This window comes from Loxodonta africana, chromosome 17, assembly GCF_030014295.1.
Source record: "Loxodonta africana isolate mLoxAfr1 chromosome 17, mLoxAfr1.hap2, whole genome shotgun sequence".
NCBI lineage: Eukaryota > Metazoa > Chordata > Mammalia > Proboscidea > Elephantidae > Loxodonta > Loxodonta africana.
Window position 1 is genome coordinate 75026796 of NC_087358.1, and position 22079 is coordinate 75048874.

A 22079-nucleotide genomic window follows, 5' to 3' on the forward strand; every position below is an offset into this window, starting at 1 on the left:
TCCCAGAATTACATCTTGATGGGCACTGTGGATTGTTTATATGCTGGTCAGCTTTACATATTTACATTTTCCAGCAGATTGACATAAATTAACCAAATTCTGGAGACCAATTGACACCTTAGAATCCCAGGTTATTAATTTAAATCTTATATATAATTGGGAGGGGACAGAAGGCTCATAATGGTTGGTGGAGACATTCTCTTCTCAGAATAAATATCTTTTTAGAAAACCAAACTAAGGTTTGTTCATGAGGATAGTCAGGATAAAGGCAGTTCAGTGATCTCAGGGATCACCTGTGCCCCTCTTTCCTGTGGGGCTTCACCTCTGAAGTAGTCTAGAAAACATCTGCCTGCCTAGTTAGAGCTCATGGTATTCTGGCTGACATGGAATCTTTGAGAGTTCTTCCCTTACTCCATATAGGCCTCCACTCCTGTTTATAACATTAAGAACCTGTATGTTACCTTTAATTAGATCACAGTTGGTCTAACATTATTTTTAGTTTTCTTGCTGGACCTTTAGGAAGATATGAGCAGCACTTTGGTCCCATCCACCACTCAGAGATCACTCTATAGTCAGGTACTTGTGCAAATGACTGTCCTCATTAATTTTGTGTTGTTGTTCGACAGTCTTGTGTTTCAGAATGTGACATCTTCTGACTTGTGGACTGAGAGTGACATTGCAGCGTGGGTTTTTCTTTCCTACTGATGGTGATCATGACATTTTTTTGTGAAGGGGTAGTATATTTCATATTGCGTATGGAGCAAAAGGTTTCCAAGTAAAGAATTAGTCAATCTTTTACAACCAGATGATTCTCAGGTAACTTACTTAGATGTTTCAATAAGGAGACAAAGTTCTCTAGTTCTACTAGGTTTCATTATACCTACCTAAAAGTTTTGACTCCCACAGTATCAATGGAAAAAATTAAAACAAGTCTGGGGAAAAATTGTGCAGTGACAGATGGTTTTCTAATTTAGAATTTCATGTAGAATAACTAGTTTTTTTTATTGGGACAAATCTATGTCCTTTATTTAGTGTCGTCTCCAATCTAAGGACCCTACAGATATATCTTATGTTCCATTGAAGTGTTTCTAAAAGGTTAGCAATTTAATTTTAAATAAATTAGTATTTTAAATGTGATTTAGGTGCACTTATGAAAAATCAGCTATTGAAAATCCTATGGAGCAGAGTTCCACTTTAACACAATACACACAAAGGGAGTTGCCATGCATCAGAGTCTGCATATATGTATGTGTGTGTGTGTATATATATGCATATATTTATTATATAATTTATTATATACACTATACTTATTTATAAACTGCTAAAAGCTCTAAGGATTTTGCAAAAGTTTACTTGCTGTATGGAAAATTTTATTATTTTATTTAGAAAGACAGCTCAGGATCTGTCTAAAGAGTGAACATTAAACTTCCAGTTTATACCTGCTGAATGATTACTTGCACTTTGAGCTAAGAAAATGGCTGATCTTGGACTTCGGCTGTGATTTTTTTTTTTCCTTGCGTAATTAGCATTTTGCAGCCGTACCTAAAAATTTAAGAGTAAATGAAGGCTATTAAGTCAAAGACAAGCACAGTGGCTGAGTGCAGACCGGTTCAAATCCCAGTTCAGCAACTTACAAACTGTGACCCTGGGCAAGGTACTTAACCTATCTGTGCTCCAATCTCATTCTTAAGATAGGGATAATAATAGTAACTGTCTCAAAGGGTGTAATGAGACCAATTTGTGAAGGAATTAGGACAATGCCTGGCACTTAGTAAACCCCGCTTAAGTATCTGTTAGATGAAACATCACTTCTGTGATATTCTTTCTTTAATTTATTATTTTTTCAAATATTTCCTCTTCTACACTTTCTTTTTTCATTTCTACTTAGATGTCTATAGTCCAGATGTGAGATTTCAGCTTTTATACTCCGTATCAGTTGGCTTTTCTTTTATATGTTCTATCTCTTTATTCTTTTCTGCTATTTTCTGGGAGTTTCTCAGCCTGATCTTTCAACTCACTGACTAACTTTTCACATGTATCTTAACTACTATTTTCCCATGAACTGATTCTTTATTTCAACAACTACATTCTTTCACATAAGATTTACTCTTGATATTTTTAATAAGTTCTTATTCTGTGCAACTAACATTTTCCTGTATGTTCTTTTTTAAAATTTTATTGTACTTTAGGGGAAAGTTTACAGTGCAAATTAGCTTATCATTCAAAAATTTATGCACGAATTGTTTTGCGACATTGGCTGCAGTCCCCAAAATGTGACAGGACTCTCCCCTTTTCCATCTGGGTTCCCTGTGTCCACTTGTTCAGTTTCCTGCCGCTTCCTGCCTTCTCGTCTTGCCTTTGGGCAGGTGTTGCCCATTTGGTCTCATATAGTTGATTGAACTAAAAAGCATGTTCCTCACGTGTGTTACTGTTTGTTTTACAGACCTGTCTAAACTTTGTCTGAAAAATGAGCTTCAGGAGTGGCTTCAGTTCTCAGTTAGCAGGGAGTCTGGGATTCCTGTATATTCTTAAGTGTTATTTCTCATGCTTATTTAAAAATCTTAGCCAGTCTCATTTAATAGTTCTGTTTCACATGGAATATGTTCTTTGGTTTGCTGTATTTCTTTTTCAGTAGTTGCACTCCTCAGGTGCATCTAATTATTTTGGCTATGCACTCACATTCCTTGTGGCTGTTGTCTACTCAGTCCAGTAAGTTGTATTGGGGAAGGGCTGAAGGTTTGAATGAGACAATCCTAGTATGTGGCCATTTTCTCAGAATAATTATTAATAGTATCCTCTTTCATTTTCAAACGTGTGCTTATGTGGATGATGAATTATATAGTCACCATCGTTGAAGGCTAGGGCCTAAACTAAGTCTTTCTCAGTAAATTAAAGATGAGTCCCAGGACAGAGAGTCTCAGAAACCACAAGCACTGTGACCAAGCAACCCCTCTGGTCAGGGTATGTCACCTTTAAACTCTTAGTGAAGCAGCATTGGAGGAGGCAGTCTCCCTAAGTTGAAACCTTGTGCTCTAGGGCTGGAGGGAGTAGAGCAGTGTAGGCTCACAGATTGCTCTTTAGCTCTCTCTGTTTTCATCAGCTAGCCTAGTGCTACCCTAATTTTACTCCAGCGGTACCTGGGTAATGGCTACTGGTTTCTACTGAGAAAGGCAGTGGTTGTCCCCAAGCAGATCAAGAGAGAAGCAAAACAGAACTTGAAAGCTTCCCTTCGTCTGAGCCTGTCAAGGCTGCCCCAGGTCACCCTGTTTCCCAGGCTGTCTGCCACTAAAGGGACAGCCTTTAGTCCTCTGGTGTCTCCCAGGGCTTTTTGGCGGTGTTATTCCTTGCAACCCATATTTCCGTTCGACTTCCGTAGTTTTGGGAAGAGGATGCCTCTTAGAGTATTATTGATCATCTTGACCGGAACTCAAGATTTCTCAGGAGATTGTAGGAATGGATTACTTTGATGAGGAACTTTAAATGTACTTGAATTAAGGAGTAGATATCTGTTTATATTCTTGTCACATACTGACTTTTATGGCAAAATGTTTCATGAAAAGGGTAGGCTATCTAAAAGTCAATAATATTTGTGAAAAGATAAATGTCCATCATGATCATATAAAATTGACAGCTGCAAAGTACTTTTGACATGTGTCTCAGTCTACACCCGTTGCTGTCGAGTAGATTCTGACTCATAACGACCCTATGGGACAGAGAAGAGTTGATCCATAGGGTTTTCAAGGCCATAAAACTTTACGGAAACAGACTGCCACATCTTTCTTCTGTGGAGTGGCTAATGGGTTTGAACTGCCAACCTTCCAGTTAGCAGCTGAGCCCTTTAACCACTGTGCCACCAAGGCTCCTCTTTCTCGTGTTATAAATGAGGATACTATTCTTTGGAGAGGTAAAGCAAATTATCCAAGCTAGTGGTATGGGTGGAGGAAAGTCTTGATTTTTGATAATATGGCCAGATGTCTTTTTGAAAACAAACTCTGAGAAAAGGAAAAAAAAACTAACCTGAACACATGCTTTACTTTCAGTTTAGGAAATCTAATAAACATAATTTATGCCATCCCTGACTTCTCCATACTTGTTTCTTCCCCACCATTGGAACTGTTATGTTCCTTTGCATTCTTTCTTTTCTCTGTACCCCTTTATCAGCTGTTACCAGATCCACTTCCCCATTTCTACATTCACATGTCTCTCTCTCATTTCCCAAGTTTATTCCAGAATGGCCAGAGTAGTATAAAAAATGGAGAAGAAAGTAAGAGGCTTAATCATCACTACTGCTTTTTCCTCGCCTTCTTCCTTCTGTTTGTATTAGACACACGCACACGTAACCCCAGGATGCCTGAGGGTCCCACTTTTATACCCTGAAGTTGTTTCATTTCTTGCAATATCTCCTCAGAATTTTAAGTAGAAAATGTCTGACTTTATTCTCTTATGTGTGATCTTTACTATTTGCAGAGTTCAGGATGTTTTAACAGTCTCTTCTGTGTCCTCCGGCATAAATGACAACATGGGGTGAGTGGACTTGATTGATATGAGTGGAGAAAAATATTGGGAGCAATACAGAGATTTTTTGACGCTCTTTCCTTGTTTTTATAAGCTTCTGTATGTGACTTTCTTTAAGGAGCTAAGAGACCCTAGATCTGTCCATGGGCCATCCAGAGCTCTGCCACCTTGCAAAGCTAGGGTCCCAATAGCTAGACCCACCCTGATATTGGATGGAGTCCCTGCCTCAGGCATGCAGTTATTTGAACCTTATCTGAGGGGCAGGACAGAATCCACGTTATGTGACGAGTAAGGAAGGTGTTGGAGGGACTTGAAAAGCAGAAATTTAGATCTGCAAGAAGAATAGGAACCTACAAACTGAAGTGGAATTTTGAAGTAAATTTAGCTTTAAATGCAATTATATATGCAATTAGGTTTCATAGTAAAAAATCGTACTTAAATCTGTCCATTTAAAATTTTTTAGCACTGACTCGAATGAATTGACATCTGTAATCTCCCATGGAGCCACCACCAATAACAGGTAAGGTATAAATATAGAGAGGGAGAGAGAGATTGAGAAATTCAGTTACAGGAGCATCCAGGGCAATACAGTTTCCGAAACAGTTTCTCTAAAGACTGCTCACTGTAAACTTCTGCATGTAATTTTCTTTCTCTTTTGGATGTAGGTGGGACACATACAATGAGGTCATGAGACTTCTTACTCGTCATCTTTTTGTGGCCCTTAATGACTGTCAGCCAAAACCTTAGAAAGCTATCAGAATGTCTGTGTATGAGCATATACTAAAAGAGAGATTCCTATTTAGAAGCAGTGGACAGGGAAGAGAGGAGCCCTCAACAGAAAAGAAAGGAGCCAATAGATCTTAGATCTGTCCCTGATTGTCCAGAGCTCTGCCGCCATCTGAGACTGGTGTCTCAACACCTAGACTGTCCTTCCTTTTGGATAGAAACCTTGGTTTAAGCATACAGTTGTTTGAACCCTATAGGAGGGGCAGGAAAGACATACATGTCAACGTGAAGAGCACGGAGGTGTTGGATGGACTTAAGACGCAGGAAATTAGAAGGGGCAAGAGGAATATGTACACACAGACTGAAGTTGCATTTGAAGCAAATTTAAGCTCAAAATGCTGCCACACATAGGGATTAGATTAGAGCTGTACTTTAATCTTTATTCAGGAAGGTTTTTGTAATGGTCTTACATCTTCATTGTAAACTTGCAAAGCCTTATTTCTAGGGAAAATGGAATATCAGGTTTCAAATAATTTTCTACATGTGATTTTAAAAAAAATATTTAACCAGTTCACAAACTGTGGGGCAATTGTAGCTAATCTGAACTAAAAAAGATAGTCTGTGAAATCATGTGCCATCTCACTATTTACATTTTTCGTCGTTTTAGCACTGATCAGAATAAATTGACATCATTAATCTGGGATGATGCCAGCAGTAAAAGGTGAGTCATGAATACATACAAGCAGGAGTGGGGGAATAGAGAGAGGGAGAGACAGAGTGAGAATAAGAACAAGAGGAAGAGCTAGAGAGAGAGAGAGAATGAATGATTAATTGAGATTGAGATTTGCCACATTCAGTCCTGGAAGTATCCATGGGAGTACAGAGTTTTCCAGACAGTGATTCTAAAATTCTTTCTAAAATTTAGGTTTCCCAACGAATTAAGTTATGTTTATTATATCTTTTAGATTGAGGCAATTCTTGTTGTTCAAATAAAATGATCAGACCGCTGACCCATGTGGCAAATCTCTAATGATGTGTTTTTATATTTGTTGTTATTAAAATAAAGTAGAACAATTTTCCAGACTCATTGCTGATGAAGATACTGAACTTCCCCCTTTATATAAGTAAGTACATTTGAAGGGTAGAAAGAGGAGCCACTGATGGGTCTTTTGTCTTTGGAAAGACAGGGCTTGTGCCAAGGCAAGAAGAGGGATGGAAGACTGTGGAAAGGCATAAAAAGGTTTAAGGAAGAGAAGGTACACGATAAATAACTCTAATTGAATTTGCAAACAAATACCATGTTTGAAAACATTCAATTGATATTCCATCAGTTCCTGGATCCTTTTTTTGTCACCATTGCCTTCAGTGCAGCTTGGGCTTCTTGCTTCAATACCATCAGTTCTTGATCATATGCTACCTCCTGAAATGGTTGAACACATACTGATTCTTTTCGGAACAGTGACTCTGTATTCCTTTCATCTTCTTTTGATGTTTCCTTTGTTGTTCAAGATTTTGCCCATAGAATCCTTCAGTCTTGCAAACTGAGGCTTTTATTTTTTCTTCAGTTCTTTCAGCTTGAGAAATGCTGAGTGTGTTCTTCTTTTTTGGTTTCCTAACTCCAGATCTTTGCACATCTCATTATAATACTTTACCTTGTCTTCTCGAGCTGCCCTTTGAAATCTTCTATTCACCTCTTTTATGTCATCATTTCTTCCTTTTGTTTTAACTACTCTACATTCAAGAGCAAGTTTCAGAGTCAGTTCTGACATCCATTTCGGTCTTTTCTTTCTTTTTAATGAACTTTTGCTTTCTTCCTGTGGGATGTCCTTAATGTTATCCCACAACCCGTCTGATTTTAAGTCATTAGTGTTCAATGTGTCAAATCTGTTCTTGAGATGGCCTCTTCATTCAGGTGGAATATAGTCAAGGTTGAACTTTGACTCTCGTGGACTTGCTTTAATTTTCTTCAGCTTCACCTTCAACTTGCATATGTTCTGCAGTTGGCCCCTGGTCTTCTTCTGACTGATGATATTGAGCTTCTCCATCGTCTTTTCGCATGCGTGTAGTCGATTCAAATCCTGTGTATTCCACCTGGCGAGGTCCATGTGTATAGCTGCATTTTATGTTGAAAAAAGGTATTTACGATGAAGAAATCCTTGGTCTTGAAGAATCCTGTCATGTGATCTCTGGTATTTTTATCTCCAAAGCCATATTTCCAACTACTGATCCTTCTTTGTTTCCAAATTTCACATTCCAATCACCAGTAATTATCAATGCATCTTAATTGCATGTCTAATCAATTGCAGACTGCGGAAGTTGTTAAAATCTTTAAAAAAATTTTTTATTTTGCTTTTGGAGAAAGTTTACAGCTTCAGGTAGTTTCTCATTGAAAAATTTATACAGACATTGGTTTGTGACACTGATTACAATCCCCACAATGTGACAGCATGCTCCTCCTTTTCAGCCCGGGTTCCCAGTGTCCATTTGTCCAGTTCCTGTCCCTACCTGCCTTCTTCTCTTGCTTTTGGACAGGAGTTGCCCATTTGGTCTCATATATTTGATTGAACTAAGAACCATGTTCCTCACGTGTGTTTTTTGTTTAATAAGCCTGTCTAATTTTTGTCTGAAAAGTGGGCTTCGAGAATGATTTCACTTCTGGGTTAACAGGGCGTCTGGGGGCCACAATCTCAAGGGTTCCTCCAGTCTCTGTCAGACCAGTAAGTCTGGTCTTTTTTCATGAATTTGCATTCTCTTCTACATGTTTCTCCTGTTCTGTCTGAGACTGTCTGTTGTGGCCCCGTCAGAGTGGTTGTTGGTGGTAGCCAGGCACCATCTCTTTCTTCTGGTCTCAGGCTGGTGCAGTCTGTGGTTCATGTAGTCCTTTTGTCCTTTGGCTAATATTTGCCTTGTGTCTTTGGTTTTCTTCATTCTTCTTTGTTCTGGACAGGATGGGACCAATAGATGTATCTTGGATGGCCGCTTGCAAGCTTGTAATACCCCAGACACTACTCACCAAAGTGAGATGTAGAACATTTTCTTTATGAATTATGTTAAGCCAATTGACCTAGATATCCCCTGAGACTATGGTGCCCAACCCCCAACCCCCAGCCCCAACTACTCGATCCCTCAAATTGTTTGGATATGTCTAGGAAATGTCTATGCTTTTGCTTTGGTCTAGTTGTACTGAATTCCCCTGTATTGTGTGTTGTCCTTACCTTCACTAAAGTTGACAATTGTCTGCTATTTAGTTAGTGATTTCCCCTTCCTCTCCCTCCCCACCCTCATGACCATCAAAGAATGTTCTTTTCTGTGTGTAAACCTTTTCTTGAGTTCTTATAATAGTGGTCTCATACAATATTTGTCTTTTTGTGACTGACTTATTTCAGTGTCTTAGTCATCTATTGCTGCTATAACAGAAATACCACAGTTGCATGGCTTTAACAAAGAGAAATTTTTTTTCTCTCACAGACTAGGGAGCTAGACGTTCGAATTCAGGGTGCCAGGTCCAGGGGAAAGGTTTCTCTCTCTGTTGGCTCTGGAGGAAGGTCTTTGTCTTCAATCGTTCCTGGTCAAAGAGCTTCTCAGCACAGGGACCCCTGGTCTAAAGGACACGCCATTCTCCGGGCTCTTTTCCTTGCTGGTATGAGGTGCCCATGTCTCTCTCCTCACTTCGCTCTTTTATATTTCAAAAGAGATTAGTTTAAGACACAATCTAATCTTGTAGATTGAGTCCTGCTTCATTAACATAACTGCCTCCAATCCTACCTCATTAACATCATAGAGGTGGGATTTACATTACAGGAAAATCACATCAGATGACAAAATGGTGGACAATTACAAGACTGGAAATCATGGCCTAGCCAAATTGACACATATTTTGAGGGGACACAATTCAACCCATGACATGCCACCCTTTAGCCCCCCAGAATTCATGTTCTTGCCACATGTAAAACATATTCACCCCATTATATCATAGCAAAAGTCTCAGTTCAATTCCAAGTCCAAAATCCAAAAATTCCTCTTCATCTGTGAAATCTACAAGTTATCTGCTTCCAAAGTACAGTGGTGGAACAGCCACAAGCTAGACATTTCCTTTACAAATGGGAGACATTGAAGGGAAAGAAGGGATAACAGGTACCAAGCAAATCAGCATTAGCTCTCAAGACTTGAAAATATCCTCTGTTCCCTGAGACCATTTACACATTGGCCCTGCCCCCCAGACTTGGCCACACTCTCTGGATTCTGCGTGGAGGCCTCTCAGCATTGAGCTTCAAGTCCTCCTTCCAGGCGCACTGGAATGGCAACTCTGCTCCCTTGGTTTTGGGTGTCCCCATTCTCCTAGTCCATCTGAATGGCAACTCTACCTTTTGAGACTAAGGCAGCTTTGCTTCCTGTTTTCCTTGTCTGTTCAGCTTCTGCTTCCTGGTTCCTTAGTCTCTTGGCCCCTCGGACCCTGCTGCCCTTGTCTGCCCTGCTGGGGCAAGGGTTCCAAAGCTCTTTAGCTCTACTGATAAGTGCCTGGAGCTACCCCACTCCACCATAAACTTTGGCTGGAAGGCATTCAGCTCTCTTGCTCCGTGGGTCAGCGAGCCTAGCTCCACTGATAAGTATTTGGAGGCACCCCACTCCACCAGGAAGCCTTCTATGCAAAGGCTTTCAGTTCTCTTGCTGTCTCCGGTGGCGTCTCTTGCTGGTCTCCTTGTTCTGCTGCTGCTTCTTTCCATCCGCACCATCCCCAGTGTAACAGCTTTCCACACTTCCTTCTGAGCCCTCACCAGAATTGTATTTGATGTCCATAATTCCACCAACAGTCTCTTCAAGACAATCTAGGCTTTTACTCTTAGGCACTTTAAAACTCTTCGAGCCTTTATCCATTCACAGTTTCAGAATGGCTTCCATATTTTAAGTATCTGTCAGAACAGCACCCTGCTCCTGGTACCAAATTCTGTCTTAGTCATCTACTGCTGCTATAACAGAAATACCACAAGTGGATGGCTTTAACAAAGAGAAATTTATTCTCTCACAGTCTGGGAGGCTAGAAGTAGGAATTCAGGGAACCAGCTCCAGGGGAAGGTTTCTTTCTCTGTCAGCTCTGGGGGAAGGTCCTTTTCATCAATCTCCCCAAGTTGAGGAACTTCTCAGCTCAGGGACCCTGGGTCCAAAGGACACGCTATTCTTCTGGCTCTTGTTTCTTGGTGGTATGAGATCCCCATGTCTCTCTGCTCACTTCTCTGTCTTTTGAGATTGGCCTAAGACGCAACCTAATCTTGTAGATGGAGTTCTGCCTCATTAACATAACTGCCTCTAATCCTGCCTTATTAACCTCGTGAGGTAGGATTTACAACACTTAGGAAAATCATGTGAGATGACAAAATGAAGAACAATCACACAATACTGGGAATCATGGCCTAGCCAAGTTGACAGATAGTTTGTGGGGACACAGTTCAATCCATGACACAGAGATTTATCCAAGTTGTGAGATGTTTTGTGGATTCATCATTGTTCTTTATCATTGCATAGTATCCTATTGTATGTATGTACCATACTTTGTTTATCCATTCGCCTGTTGATGGGCATTGTGAATAGTGCTGCAATGAACCTCAGCATGCATATGTCTATTCCTGTGACAGCTCTTATTTCTCTAGGGTATATTCCTAGGAATGGGATTGCTGGGTCTTATGGTATTTCTATTTCTAGCTTTTTAAGGAAGCCCTGCTGTATCATTGTCCTAAGTGGTTGTGCCATTTTACATTCCCGCCAGCAGTACATGAGAGTTCCAACTTCTCCGCAACCTCTCCATCATTTGTTATTTTGCATTTTTTGGATTCTTGCCAGTGTTGTCAGGGGGAGATGGCATCTTATTGCTGTTTTTATTTGCATTTCTCTAGTGGCTAATGATCATGAGCATTTCCTCATGTGTCTGTTGGCTGCCTGAATGTTTTCTTTCGTGAAATGTCTGTTCATATCCTTTGTCCATTTTTTAATTGGATTGTTTGTCTTTTTGTTATTGAGGTGTTGAAATATTTTGTAGATTTTAGAGTTTGTACCCTTGGCGGATATATTGTAGCCAAAAATTTTTACCCAGTCCATATGTTCTCTTTTTACTTCTTATGAAGTCTTTTGATAAGTGTTTAATTTTTAGGAGCTACCAGTTATCTACTTTCTCTTTTGGTGTCTGGGCATTGTTAGTTATGGTTTGTATACTATTTATGCCATGTATTAGGGCCCCTAGTATTGTCCCTATTTTTTCTTCCATGACCTTTATCGTTTTAGATTTTATATTTAGATCTTTGATCCATTTTGAGTTAGTTTTTGTGTATGGTGTGAGGTATGGAGCTTGTTTCATTTTTTTAAAGATGGACTTCCACTTCTGCCAATACTGTTTGTTAAAGAGACTGTCTTTTCTTCATTTAATGAACTTTGAGACTTTGTCAAATATCAGCTGCTCGTAGATGGATGGATTTATGGCTGGGTTCTTTATTCAGTTCTGTGATCTATGTGTCTGTTGTTGTACCAGAAACAGACTGCTTTGACTACTGTGGCTGTGTTGTTGTTGTGTGCCATCAATTCTGACTCATAGCAACCCTATAGGACAGGGTAGAGCTACTCCATAGGGCTTCCAAAGAGAGGCTAGTAGATATGAACTGGCAATCTTTTGGTTAGCAGCCTGAGCTCTTGACCACTATGCCACCAGGGCTGTAAGTAGTTTCTAAAATCAGGCAAGAAGAGGCCTCTCACTTTGTTCTTCTTCAGTAATGCTTTACTTATCCTGGGCCTCTTCCCTTTGCATATAAAGTTGGTGATTTCTTTTTCCAACTCGTTAAAGAATGCTGTTAGAATTTGGATGGGGATTGCATTGTGTCTGTAGATTGCTTTGGGTTGAGTTGACATTTTCACAATGTTGAGTCTTAAAATGTGAGCATGGTATGTTTTTCCACTTACATAGGTCTTTTTTGGTTTTTTGCAGTAGTATTTTGCAGTTTTCTTTGTATAGGTCTTTTACATCCCTGGTAAGATTTATTTCTAAGTACTTTATCTTCTTGGGGGCTGTTGTAAATGGTATTGATCTGATGATTTCCTTTTCAAATTTCTCTTTGTTGGTGTAGAGGAATCCAACTGACTTGTGTATGTTTGTCTTATATCCTGTTACTTTGCTGAAACCTATTAGTTCCCGTAGCTTTCTAATGGATTTCTTGGGATATTTTGTGTATACTATCATATCATCTGTGAATAGGGATAGTTTTACTTCTTCCTTATCAATTTGGATGCCCTTTATTTCTTTTTCTTGCCTTATTGCTCTACCTAAGACTTCCAGCACAATGTTGAATAAGAGTGGTGTGATAAAGGGCATCCTTTTCTGATTCTTGTTCTCAAGGGGAATGCTTTTAGTGTCTCTCCATGTAGAATAATATTGGCTGTTGGTTTTGTATAAATGCCCTTTACTATGTTTAGGAATTTCCCTTCAGTTCCTATTTTGCTGACAGTTTTTATCAGGAATGTGCTGGACTGTCAAATACCTTTTCTGTGTCAATTTACAAGATCATGTGGTTCTTTTGTTTTATTTTTGTGGATTATGTTGATTGGTTTTTCTAATGTTGAACCATCCCTGCATGCCTGGCATGAATCCCACTTGCTTGTGATTTATTATTTTTTTGATATGGTGTTGAATTCTAGTGGCTAGAATTTTGTTAAGAATTTTTACATCTGTGTTCATGAGGGATTTTGGTCTGTAGTTTTTTTTGTTGTTATTGTGTCTTTGCTTGGCTTTGGTATCACGGTTGTGCTGGCTTCATAGAATGAGTTCAAAAGTATTCCTTCCTTTTCTATGCTCTGAAATAGTTAGAGTAGTATTGGTGTTAGCTCTTCTCTGCAAGTTTGGTAGAATTCTCCCGTGACGCTGTCTGGACCAGGGCTTTTTTGTTGTTGTTAGTAGTAGTTTTTTTTTTTTTAATTATCTCTTCAATCTCTTCTTTTGTAATGGGTCGGCTTAGTTTTTCTACCTCAGTTTATGGTAGTTTGGGTAGGTAGTATGTATGTAGAAATTTGTCCATTTCCTCTAGGTCTTCAAATTTTTTGGAGTACAGGTTCTCGTAGTATTCTGTTACGATCCTTTTTATGTCAGTTGGGTCTGTAGTGATATCACCTGTCTCATTTTTTATTCGAGTTATTTGCTTCCTCTCCTGTTTTTCTTTTGTCAGTTTGGCCAATGGTTTGTTGATTTTGTTAATCTTTTCAAAGAACCAACTTTGGTCTTGTTGATTCAATTTTTTTCTGTTCTCTATTTCTTTTAATTCTTCTGTATTTATTATTTCCTTTCTTCTGGTGCCTGAGGGCTTCTTTTGCTGCTCTCTTTCTATTTGTTAGAGTTGTAGGGTTAGTGTTTTGATTTTGGCCCTTCTTTTTTGATATGTATATTTATTGCTATAAATTGACCTCTAAGCACTTCTTTTGCTGTGTCCCAAAGGTTTTGGTAAGATGTGTTTTCATTCTCATTTGATTCTATGATTTTTTTTTTATTCTGTCCTTGATTTCTTCTATTACCCAGTAGTTTTTAAGCAAGTTTTATTCAGTTTCTATCTATTTGATTCTTTTCTTTGCTGTTTCTGTTATTGGTTTCTACTTTTATGGCATTATGATCAGAAAAAATGTTTTGTATTATTTTGATGTTTTAGATTTTGTTAAGGCTGCTTTGTGCCCTGAAATGTGGTCTATTCTAGAAAATGCTCTATGTGCGTTGGAAAAGAATGTATACTTTGCTGCCGTGGGGTGGAGTGTTCTGTATGTGCTTATGAGGTCGAGTTGCTTGATTGTGGCATTTAGATCTTCTGTATCTTTACTTTCTTTCTAGATGTTCTGTCCTTCACCAAAAGTAGTATGTTGAAGTCTCCTTCTGTTATTGTGGAACTATTTCTCTTTTCAATGCTGCTGAACTTTGTTTTATGTATTTTGGAGCCCTGGCATTGGGTGCATATATATTTATTATGGTTATGTCCTCCTGGTGTATTGACCCTTTAATCATTATATAGTGTCCTTCTTTATCCTTTATGGTGGATTTTGCTTTAAAGTCTATTTTATCGGTGATTAATATTGCCACTCCTGCTCTTTATTGGTTTGCTTGATACATATTTTTCTATCCTTTGGATTTTTGTTTGTTTATGTCTTTGTGTCTAAGATTTGTCTCTTGTAGACAGCATATAGATGGATTATGTTTTTTTTTATTCATTCTGCCACTCTCTGTCTCTTTACTGTTGCATTTAAGCCATTTAAATTCAGTGTAATACTGATAGGCATGAATTTACTGCTGTCATTTTGTGTGCATGTGTGTGTGTGATGTTGATGGTTTCTTTGTTCCTCTTAATTTTCTGTGCAGTTATTTTTGTTTATGTATTTTCTTTTCATCTCTTTCCTTATTGTTGATTTTGTATTTGCTGAGTCTTTATGTTTTTCTTCTTCTTCTTTTTTTTTTTTATTTTGATAGGCTTATAAGCTTCCTTTGTGGTTACCTTGAAATTTACCATCATTTTTCTATGTTTAAATTAGTCTTTTATTTCTTGATACCGCCTTGACTTCCTCTCCATATGGAGGTTCTATTACTACACTGTTTATTCCTTCTCTTGTTTTGACGTCATCGTCATTTACACATTGACTTTTCTGGTTTCCTATTCTCAGTCTTTTAGCTTTGTTTTGTTTTTGTGAATTCCCTATCTGGGTTGGTATCTGGTTGATCTGTCTTGTGTCCTAGTCTTGGATTGTTGTCTGATGTTATTGGTTCTCTAACTAGGGGACTCCCTTTAATATTTCTTGTAATTTTGGTCTTATTTTTACAAATTCCCTCAATTTTTGCTTATCTGGAAATGACCTAATTTTGCCATCATATTTGAGAGACAACTTTGCTGTATATATAATTCTTGACTGGCAATTTTTTTCCTTCATTACTTTGTATATGGCATCCCATTGCCTTCTTTCCTGCCTGTTTCTGCTGAGTAATCAGAGCTTAGTCTTACTGGTTCTCCTTTGTAGGTGACTTTTCATTTGTCCCTACCTGCCCTCAGGAATATTTCTTTGTCTTTGATTTTGGCAAGTTTGTTTATGATATATCTTGGTGACTTTCTTTTGGGGTCTATCCTGTTAAGGGATTCATTGAGCTTCTTGGATAGACATCTTCTCATCTTTTATGATATTAGGGAAGTTTTCTGCCAGCAAATCTTCAACAATTCTCTCTGTGTTTTCCATTATTCCTTCCTGTTCTGGCACTCCGATCATGCGTAGGTTTTCCCTTTTGATAGAGTTTCACATAATTCTTAGGCTTTCTTCATTTTCTTTCATCCTTTTTTTCCTCAAAAAAATCTGGTGTCAAGGAATTTATCTTCAATCTCACTAATTCCAACTTCCATTGTCTCAATTCTGATCCTATGATCTTTTATTGCGCTATCTAATTCTGAAATTTCATTGTTAATCTTTTGCATTTCAAGTTGCTATTTTTGTATGGTTTTTAGCAGCCTGTTCTGTTGTTTTGTTCTTATATTGTTTTCCTGAATTCTTCTATTCCTTTTTCTGTGTGTTCCTTGGTTTGGTCTGTGTTTTGCCTGATCTCTTGGAAAGCTCTGTATGTTAGTCTTTCGAATTCTTTATCAGGTAAGTCCATTGCCTGAACTTCCTCTGGAAGGTTTTCTACTTCTTTATTTTGATCACTTACTGGACCCATTTTGTCTTCCTTCTTTATGTAATTTGATATTGTCTATTGTCTCTGAGATATCAGTAAGTTGTTATTGTCTCTGAGATATCAGTAAGTTGTTATATGTATTTATTGTATTTTTATTTACTACATCCTATGTTTTTGTTTTGTTTTGATGCATCCAAGTAGGCTGGGCGTGTGTGCTACTTTGTTTGTTGGTGTCACTGAAGCTCTCATGTCCTGTCTTCAGGTGGTCAGAGCAGCTACTTGGTGTGTGAGCCTGGGTGTCTGTTCACTGTATTTGCGGAGCTGCTGTAGATGTGTATGAAGTTTTTGGTGAGGTGTTGATTCTGTCCTATTGTTTACCTGGCTGTGGATGCAGGGGATGTTCTTCCTGGTTGTTGGGTTGGGTTTGTGTGTGTGCTCTGCCATTTACCAGTTGGTTGGGCTGCAGGTGCCCAGGTCGTTGGTCACCAAGTGTGTGGTGCAGAGACTCTCACCTACTGTCCTGGGTGGGCTGGACTGCATGGGGCTGTTCAGAGCAGGCATCAGTCTCTGGTTGCAGTTGGCGGTAGTGTGAGGGGCAAGGCAGGGGACTGTTGGCTGCCCAGGTGCCCGGAAGGAGGGTGTGCCCCATCTGCCATTGCATGTAGTGAGGAGGTAGTGGAGCCAGTCCCTCATCACCTGGTGCCATTGGCTGGAGGGATTAGGAGGCACAACTAATTCTCAGGCCTCTGTCATGGACCACTACATAGAATGGGTATACTGCTGGTCCTCAGACCTCCAGTGTTGGCGGATGAGTCCTCTTCTTATGAAGCAGGGTGGTGTCAAATGTAGCAAATCTGCAGCTCCCACTTGACTGCTGCAGGTGAAAATGGGCTTCAGGTGGATGCCCTGGCCATTTGTCCTAATGAGGGCATGTGATGTTGGGTTGGCCTGCAAGGCACTGGGGCGGGTAACCAGCGGGGATGAAAGGCAAAGGTGAAGGCACTGCAAGTCTGTGGACCCCCTACACCAGAGCCTGGGCAAAGGTGTTGGCTCTAAGTTCTCAGCTTAGGGGGTGTGGAGGCGTTGAATGCTGCAGGGCGGGTGTTGGAGTGGGGAGGGGGATGGATGATGAGAAGGGAGTGCTCCTCAGCTGTGCAGCGCTGGTGAGGGAAAGGGTTATGGTGTGTGCGTGTGGTGGTTTGGGAGCTTACACTTAACTTTTACAGGTCTGGTGTCACTCCTGGTTGGTTCTGGAGGTCCATGCAGATTTGCTGCTACTTGGCTGCACCACATGGAGTTGTTTTTCCCATGGAATGTTGCTGCTTGCCTCAACTTGTGTGCACTGTGCAGATTAAACTAGCAGGATGTCAGCGGTCCCACGATCCATAATTCCCTGTTTCCACTCTTTTTGAGTTGTCTCCTCCCACCTGTTGCTCAATCTGATTATTCAGGTTTGTCCTTGATGATTAGGGTTCCTATATTGTCATATATATTTGATTCACTTGTTTTTTCGGGTCTTTGTTGTAAGAGGGATGGCACAAAGCATCTGACTATTCTGCCTCAAAATCTTCAATTTATCTTTGGCATTAGTGGTTGGTGTGTAAATTTGAACAATAGCCACATTAACTGGTCTTTCTTGTACATGTATGAATATTATTCTTTCACTAACAATATTCTACTTCAGGATTGATCTTGAAATGTTATTGTTGACAAGGAATGTGATGCTGTTGCTCTTCAATTTGTCATTGCTTACATAGTAGGCTGTATGACTGTTTGATTCAAAATGATAATACCAGTCCATTTCAGTGCACTAACCTTAGGATATTGATCTTCAAGCATTCCATTTCATTTTTGATAACTTCCAATTTTCCTCGATTCATACTTTGTACATTTCACGCTGTGATTACTAATGGATATTTTCAGCTGTTTCTTCTCATTTTGAGTCATGCCACATTAGCAAATGAACGTCCTGAGAGCTTTACTCATCCGCATCATCTACTTTGAGGAGGCAGCTGTTCCCCAGTCATATTCTGAGTGGCTTCCAAACTGAGGAGCTCATCTTCCAGCACTATATCAGACAGTGTTCTGCTGCTATCCATAAGGATTTCATGGGCTAATTTTTTTTGGAAGTATATCTCCAGGCAGGTCCTTCTTCCTGGTCTGTCTTAGGTTTTTCAACAAATGGATGCAATGCTGGAAGTGCTCACTCGTCTATGCCTAGAAATTTAGAAGACAGTTACATGGTCAACTGATTAGAAGAGATCCATATGCGTGCCATTCTAGAGAAAAGTCATCCAAGGGAATGCAGAAATTATCAAACAATATCATTAATGACCCACACAAGTAAAATTTTGCTGAAGATAGTTAAAAAACAATTAGCAGCAGTACGTCAACAGGGAACTGCCAGAAATTCAAGAAGAGAACATGGAATGAGGGATATCATTACTGATGTCAGATGACTCTTGGCTGAAAACGGAGAGTACCAGAAAGATGTTTACCCGTATTTTATTGACTATGCAAAGGCATTTGACTCTGTAGATTATAACAAATTATGGATAACATTGTGAAGAATAACAATTCCAAAACACTTGCTTGTACTCATGTGGAACTTGTACCTAGACCAGAGGCAGTTGTTTGAACAGAACAAGGGGGTACTGTGTGGTTTAAAATCAGAAAAGATGTTTATCAGGGTTGTATCTTTCACCACAGTTATTCAATATGTATGCTAAGCAAATAATCTGAGAAGCTGGACTATATTAAGAAAAACATGGCATCAAGATTGGAGAAAGACTCATTAACAACCTACAATAAGAAGATGACACAACCTTGCTTGCCGAAAGTGGAGAGAATTCGAAGCACTTACTGATGAAAATCAAAGACTGTAGCCATTGTGGATTGCACATCAACACAAAGAAAACAAAAACCCTCACAACTGGGCCAATAAGCAACATCATGATAAATGGAGAAAATATTGAAGTTGTCAAGGAATTTGTTTTATTGGATCCATAATCAAAGCCCATGGAAATAGTAGTCAAGAAATCAAACAACATATTGCATTGGGTAAATCTGCTGCAAAAAACCTCTTTAAAGTGTTAAAAAGCAAGATGTCACTTTGAGGACTAAGGTCCACCTGACCCAAGCCATGGTATTTTCAGTCACTTCATATGCATGTGAAAGCTGAACAATGAATAAGGAAGACTGAAGAAGAACTGATGCATTTGAATGACCATTTTAGAGAAGAATATTGAATATACCATGGACCCCCAGAAGAACAAACAAATCTGTCTTAAAAGAAGTACAGCCAGAATACTCATTAGAAACAAGGATGGTGAGACTTTGTCTCACATACTTCAGACATGTTATCACCAGGGACCAGCCCCTGGAGAAGGTCATCATGCTTGGTAAAGTAGAGGGTGGATGAAAAAGACGAAGACCCTCAACAAGATGGAATGACACAGTGGCTGAAATAATGGACTGAAATATAGCAATGATTTTGAGGATGGCACAGGACCAGGCAGTGTTTTGTTCTGTTGTATGTAGGGTTGCTATGAGTCATAACTGACTCGACAGCACATAACAACAACCATGTTTGACACAAAATTATTTCCATCTATTCACAATGAAATATCCTTGCAGTTAAAAATGTGAAAAATGTCCTTAGGAAATAATGGTTTTATTACAACGTCTCTTCCTTACCAGGTAATGCAGGATAAATCTTGTTCTTCAATTTTGGTCCTTCCACATTTTTCCTGGATGTGTCCTGATTGTCAGATTTGTTAATGTTGTCTATGAGCAAATGGGGCTGATAGCAAAAGGGATCATCTTTTGCTGACTAAAAGTCTCTTCATGCCCAATGGGAATTCATTGATTTTGACTTATTAGTGAGTAATATCACCTAGAGTACTTCCTTTTGCACTGGTCTGAAGGCATTCTTAGCATTTACTCATTGTAAGTAAAGTATATATAAAAAAAAACACATGCTTAAAATCGCATGTTTCTGGACTGGCAGAAATATTCATAAGGCTTTTCTTTGGCTTCTCTTTTGGCCAGTTATTTAACCATTCACATCATCAGTGTTAGAGAGCGAATACTGCCAAAGAGGAAATTGACTGGTTACTGTTGCCATTTGTTAGTGTCTAAATAAAATTACATGGAAAATAAAGGGGAAACTAGTGAATACAAATAGTTCTTCAAATTGCCCACGAATTTCCATTTTCCGTGATCTGTTTCATCATGGGCAATCAAGGATTCACTCCATCATTTACTGAATAGGAAGAGTACTGGACTGTGCCCCATGATGGTGATAATGGTAATGACAGCAATGAGCATTTATTGTTACTGTGTGCCAGATGCTGTGTTAAGCCAGCTCCATTTATTCAAATCATAATTCATGTGCTTGGAACAAACTCCCTCAGTAGGAGATTTGCATAGCCCCATTCTCCTGATGAGGAAACTGAAGCATTGAGAAAGGATAGGTAAGTATTCCAAGTCAGATGTTTGATGCAGCCAAAATTCCAGTTAATGAAAATATCTAGGAGAATGTTAAAAAAAAAAAAAAGTCCCCTAGGTGGTGCAAAAGGGGCCCTGGTTGTTCAGTAGTTAAGCATTCAGCTGCTAACAAAAATGTTAGCCTCTCAAACCCATCAGCTGCTCCGCAGGAGAAAGATGTGACAATCTTCTGTAAAGATTACAGCCTAGGGAACTTTTTGAGGCAGTTCTACTCTGTCCTACAAGGTCACTAGGAGTAGGAATCAACTCAACAGCAATGGGTTTGGTTTTGTTTTGGTAAGTGGTATAAATGGTTATGTACTCTGTTGTTGTTAGATGCTATCGAGTCCATTTCTACTCATAACAGTTCAGTGTGTACAACAGAATGAAACACCGCCTGGTCCTGTGCCATCCTCACAATTGTTGTTATGCTTGAGCCCATTGTTGCAGCCACTGTGTCAATCCATATCAGTGAGGGTTTTCCTCTTTTTCACTAATCCTCTACTTTACCAACCATGATATCTTTCTCCAGGGACTGATCTTTCATGATAACATGTCCAAATTATGTGAGGCGTACTCTTGCCGTCAGTGCTTCCAGGGAGCATTCTGGATGTACTTCTTCTAAGAGAGATTTGTTCATTCTTTTGGCAGTCCATGGTATATTCAATGTTCTTCACCAACACCACAATTCAAAGGAGTCAGTTCTTCTTCAATTGTTCTTATTCATTGTCCAGCTTTTGCATACATATAAAGCGATTGAAAACACCATGGCTTGGGCCAGGCGCACCTTAGTCTTTAAGGTGACATCTTTGCTTTTCAACACTTTAAAGAGGTCTTTTGCAGCAGATCTGTCCAGTGCAATGCCTCTTGATTTCTTGACTGCTGTGTCCATGGCTGTTGATTGTTGATCCAAGTAAAATGAAATCCTTGACAACTTCAATCTTCTCTCCATTTATCATGATGTTGCTTATTGGTCCAGTTGTGAGGATTTTTGTTTTCTTTATGTTGAGGTGCAATCCATATTGAAGGGTGTGGTCTTTGGTCTTCAAGTCCTCTTCAATTTCAGCAAGCAAAATTGTGTCATCTGCATAACACAGGTTGTTAACGAGTCTTCGCGCAATCCTGATGCTGCCTTCTTAACAAAGTCCAGCTTCTCCGATCATTTGCTAAGCATGCAAATTGACCAGGTATGGTGAGAAGATACAACTCTGACACATACCTTCCCTGGCTTTAAACCATGCAGTATCCCCTTGTTCTTTTTGAACAACAGCCTCTTGATCTATGTACAGATTCCTCATGAGCACGATTAAGTGTTCTGTAATTCCTATTCTTCGCCATGTTATCTGTAATTTGTTATGATTCACACATAGTTGAATGCTTTTGCATCATCAGTGAAACACAGGTAAACATCTTTCTGGTATACTCTGCTTTCAGCCAGGATCCATCTCACATCAGCAATGATATCCCCGGCTCCACATCCTCTTCTGAATCCAGCCTGAATTTCTGGCAGTTCCCTGTTGATATACTACTGCAGCCGTTTTTGAATGATCTTCAGCAAACTTTTACTTGCATGTGGTATTAATGATATTGTTCGATAATTTCCACATTCTGTTGGATCACCTTTCTTTGGAATGGGCATAAATATGGATCTCTTCCAATCAGTTGGCCACGTAGCTGTCTTCCAAAT

At 39.3% G+C, this 22079-nt stretch overlaps 1 protein-coding gene across 1 annotated transcript in view; it reads left to right on the plus strand.

Annotated features, from left to right (window-relative positions):
- The window catches only part of LOC100654884 (phosphatidylinositol 3,4,5-trisphosphate 3-phosphatase TPTE2-like), a 311464-nt gene that overhangs the window by 87952 nt on the left and 201433 nt on the right, over positions 1-22079 (plus strand). Inside the window, exons 2-4 of the mRNA XM_064270194.1 lie at positions 4468-4524; positions 4979-5035; positions 5909-5962. Of these exons, the coding sequence (XP_064126264.1) occupies positions 4468-4524; positions 4979-5035; positions 5909-5962 (168 nt within the window). The remainder of the gene's footprint in view (positions 1-4467; positions 4525-4978; positions 5036-5908; positions 5963-22079) is intronic.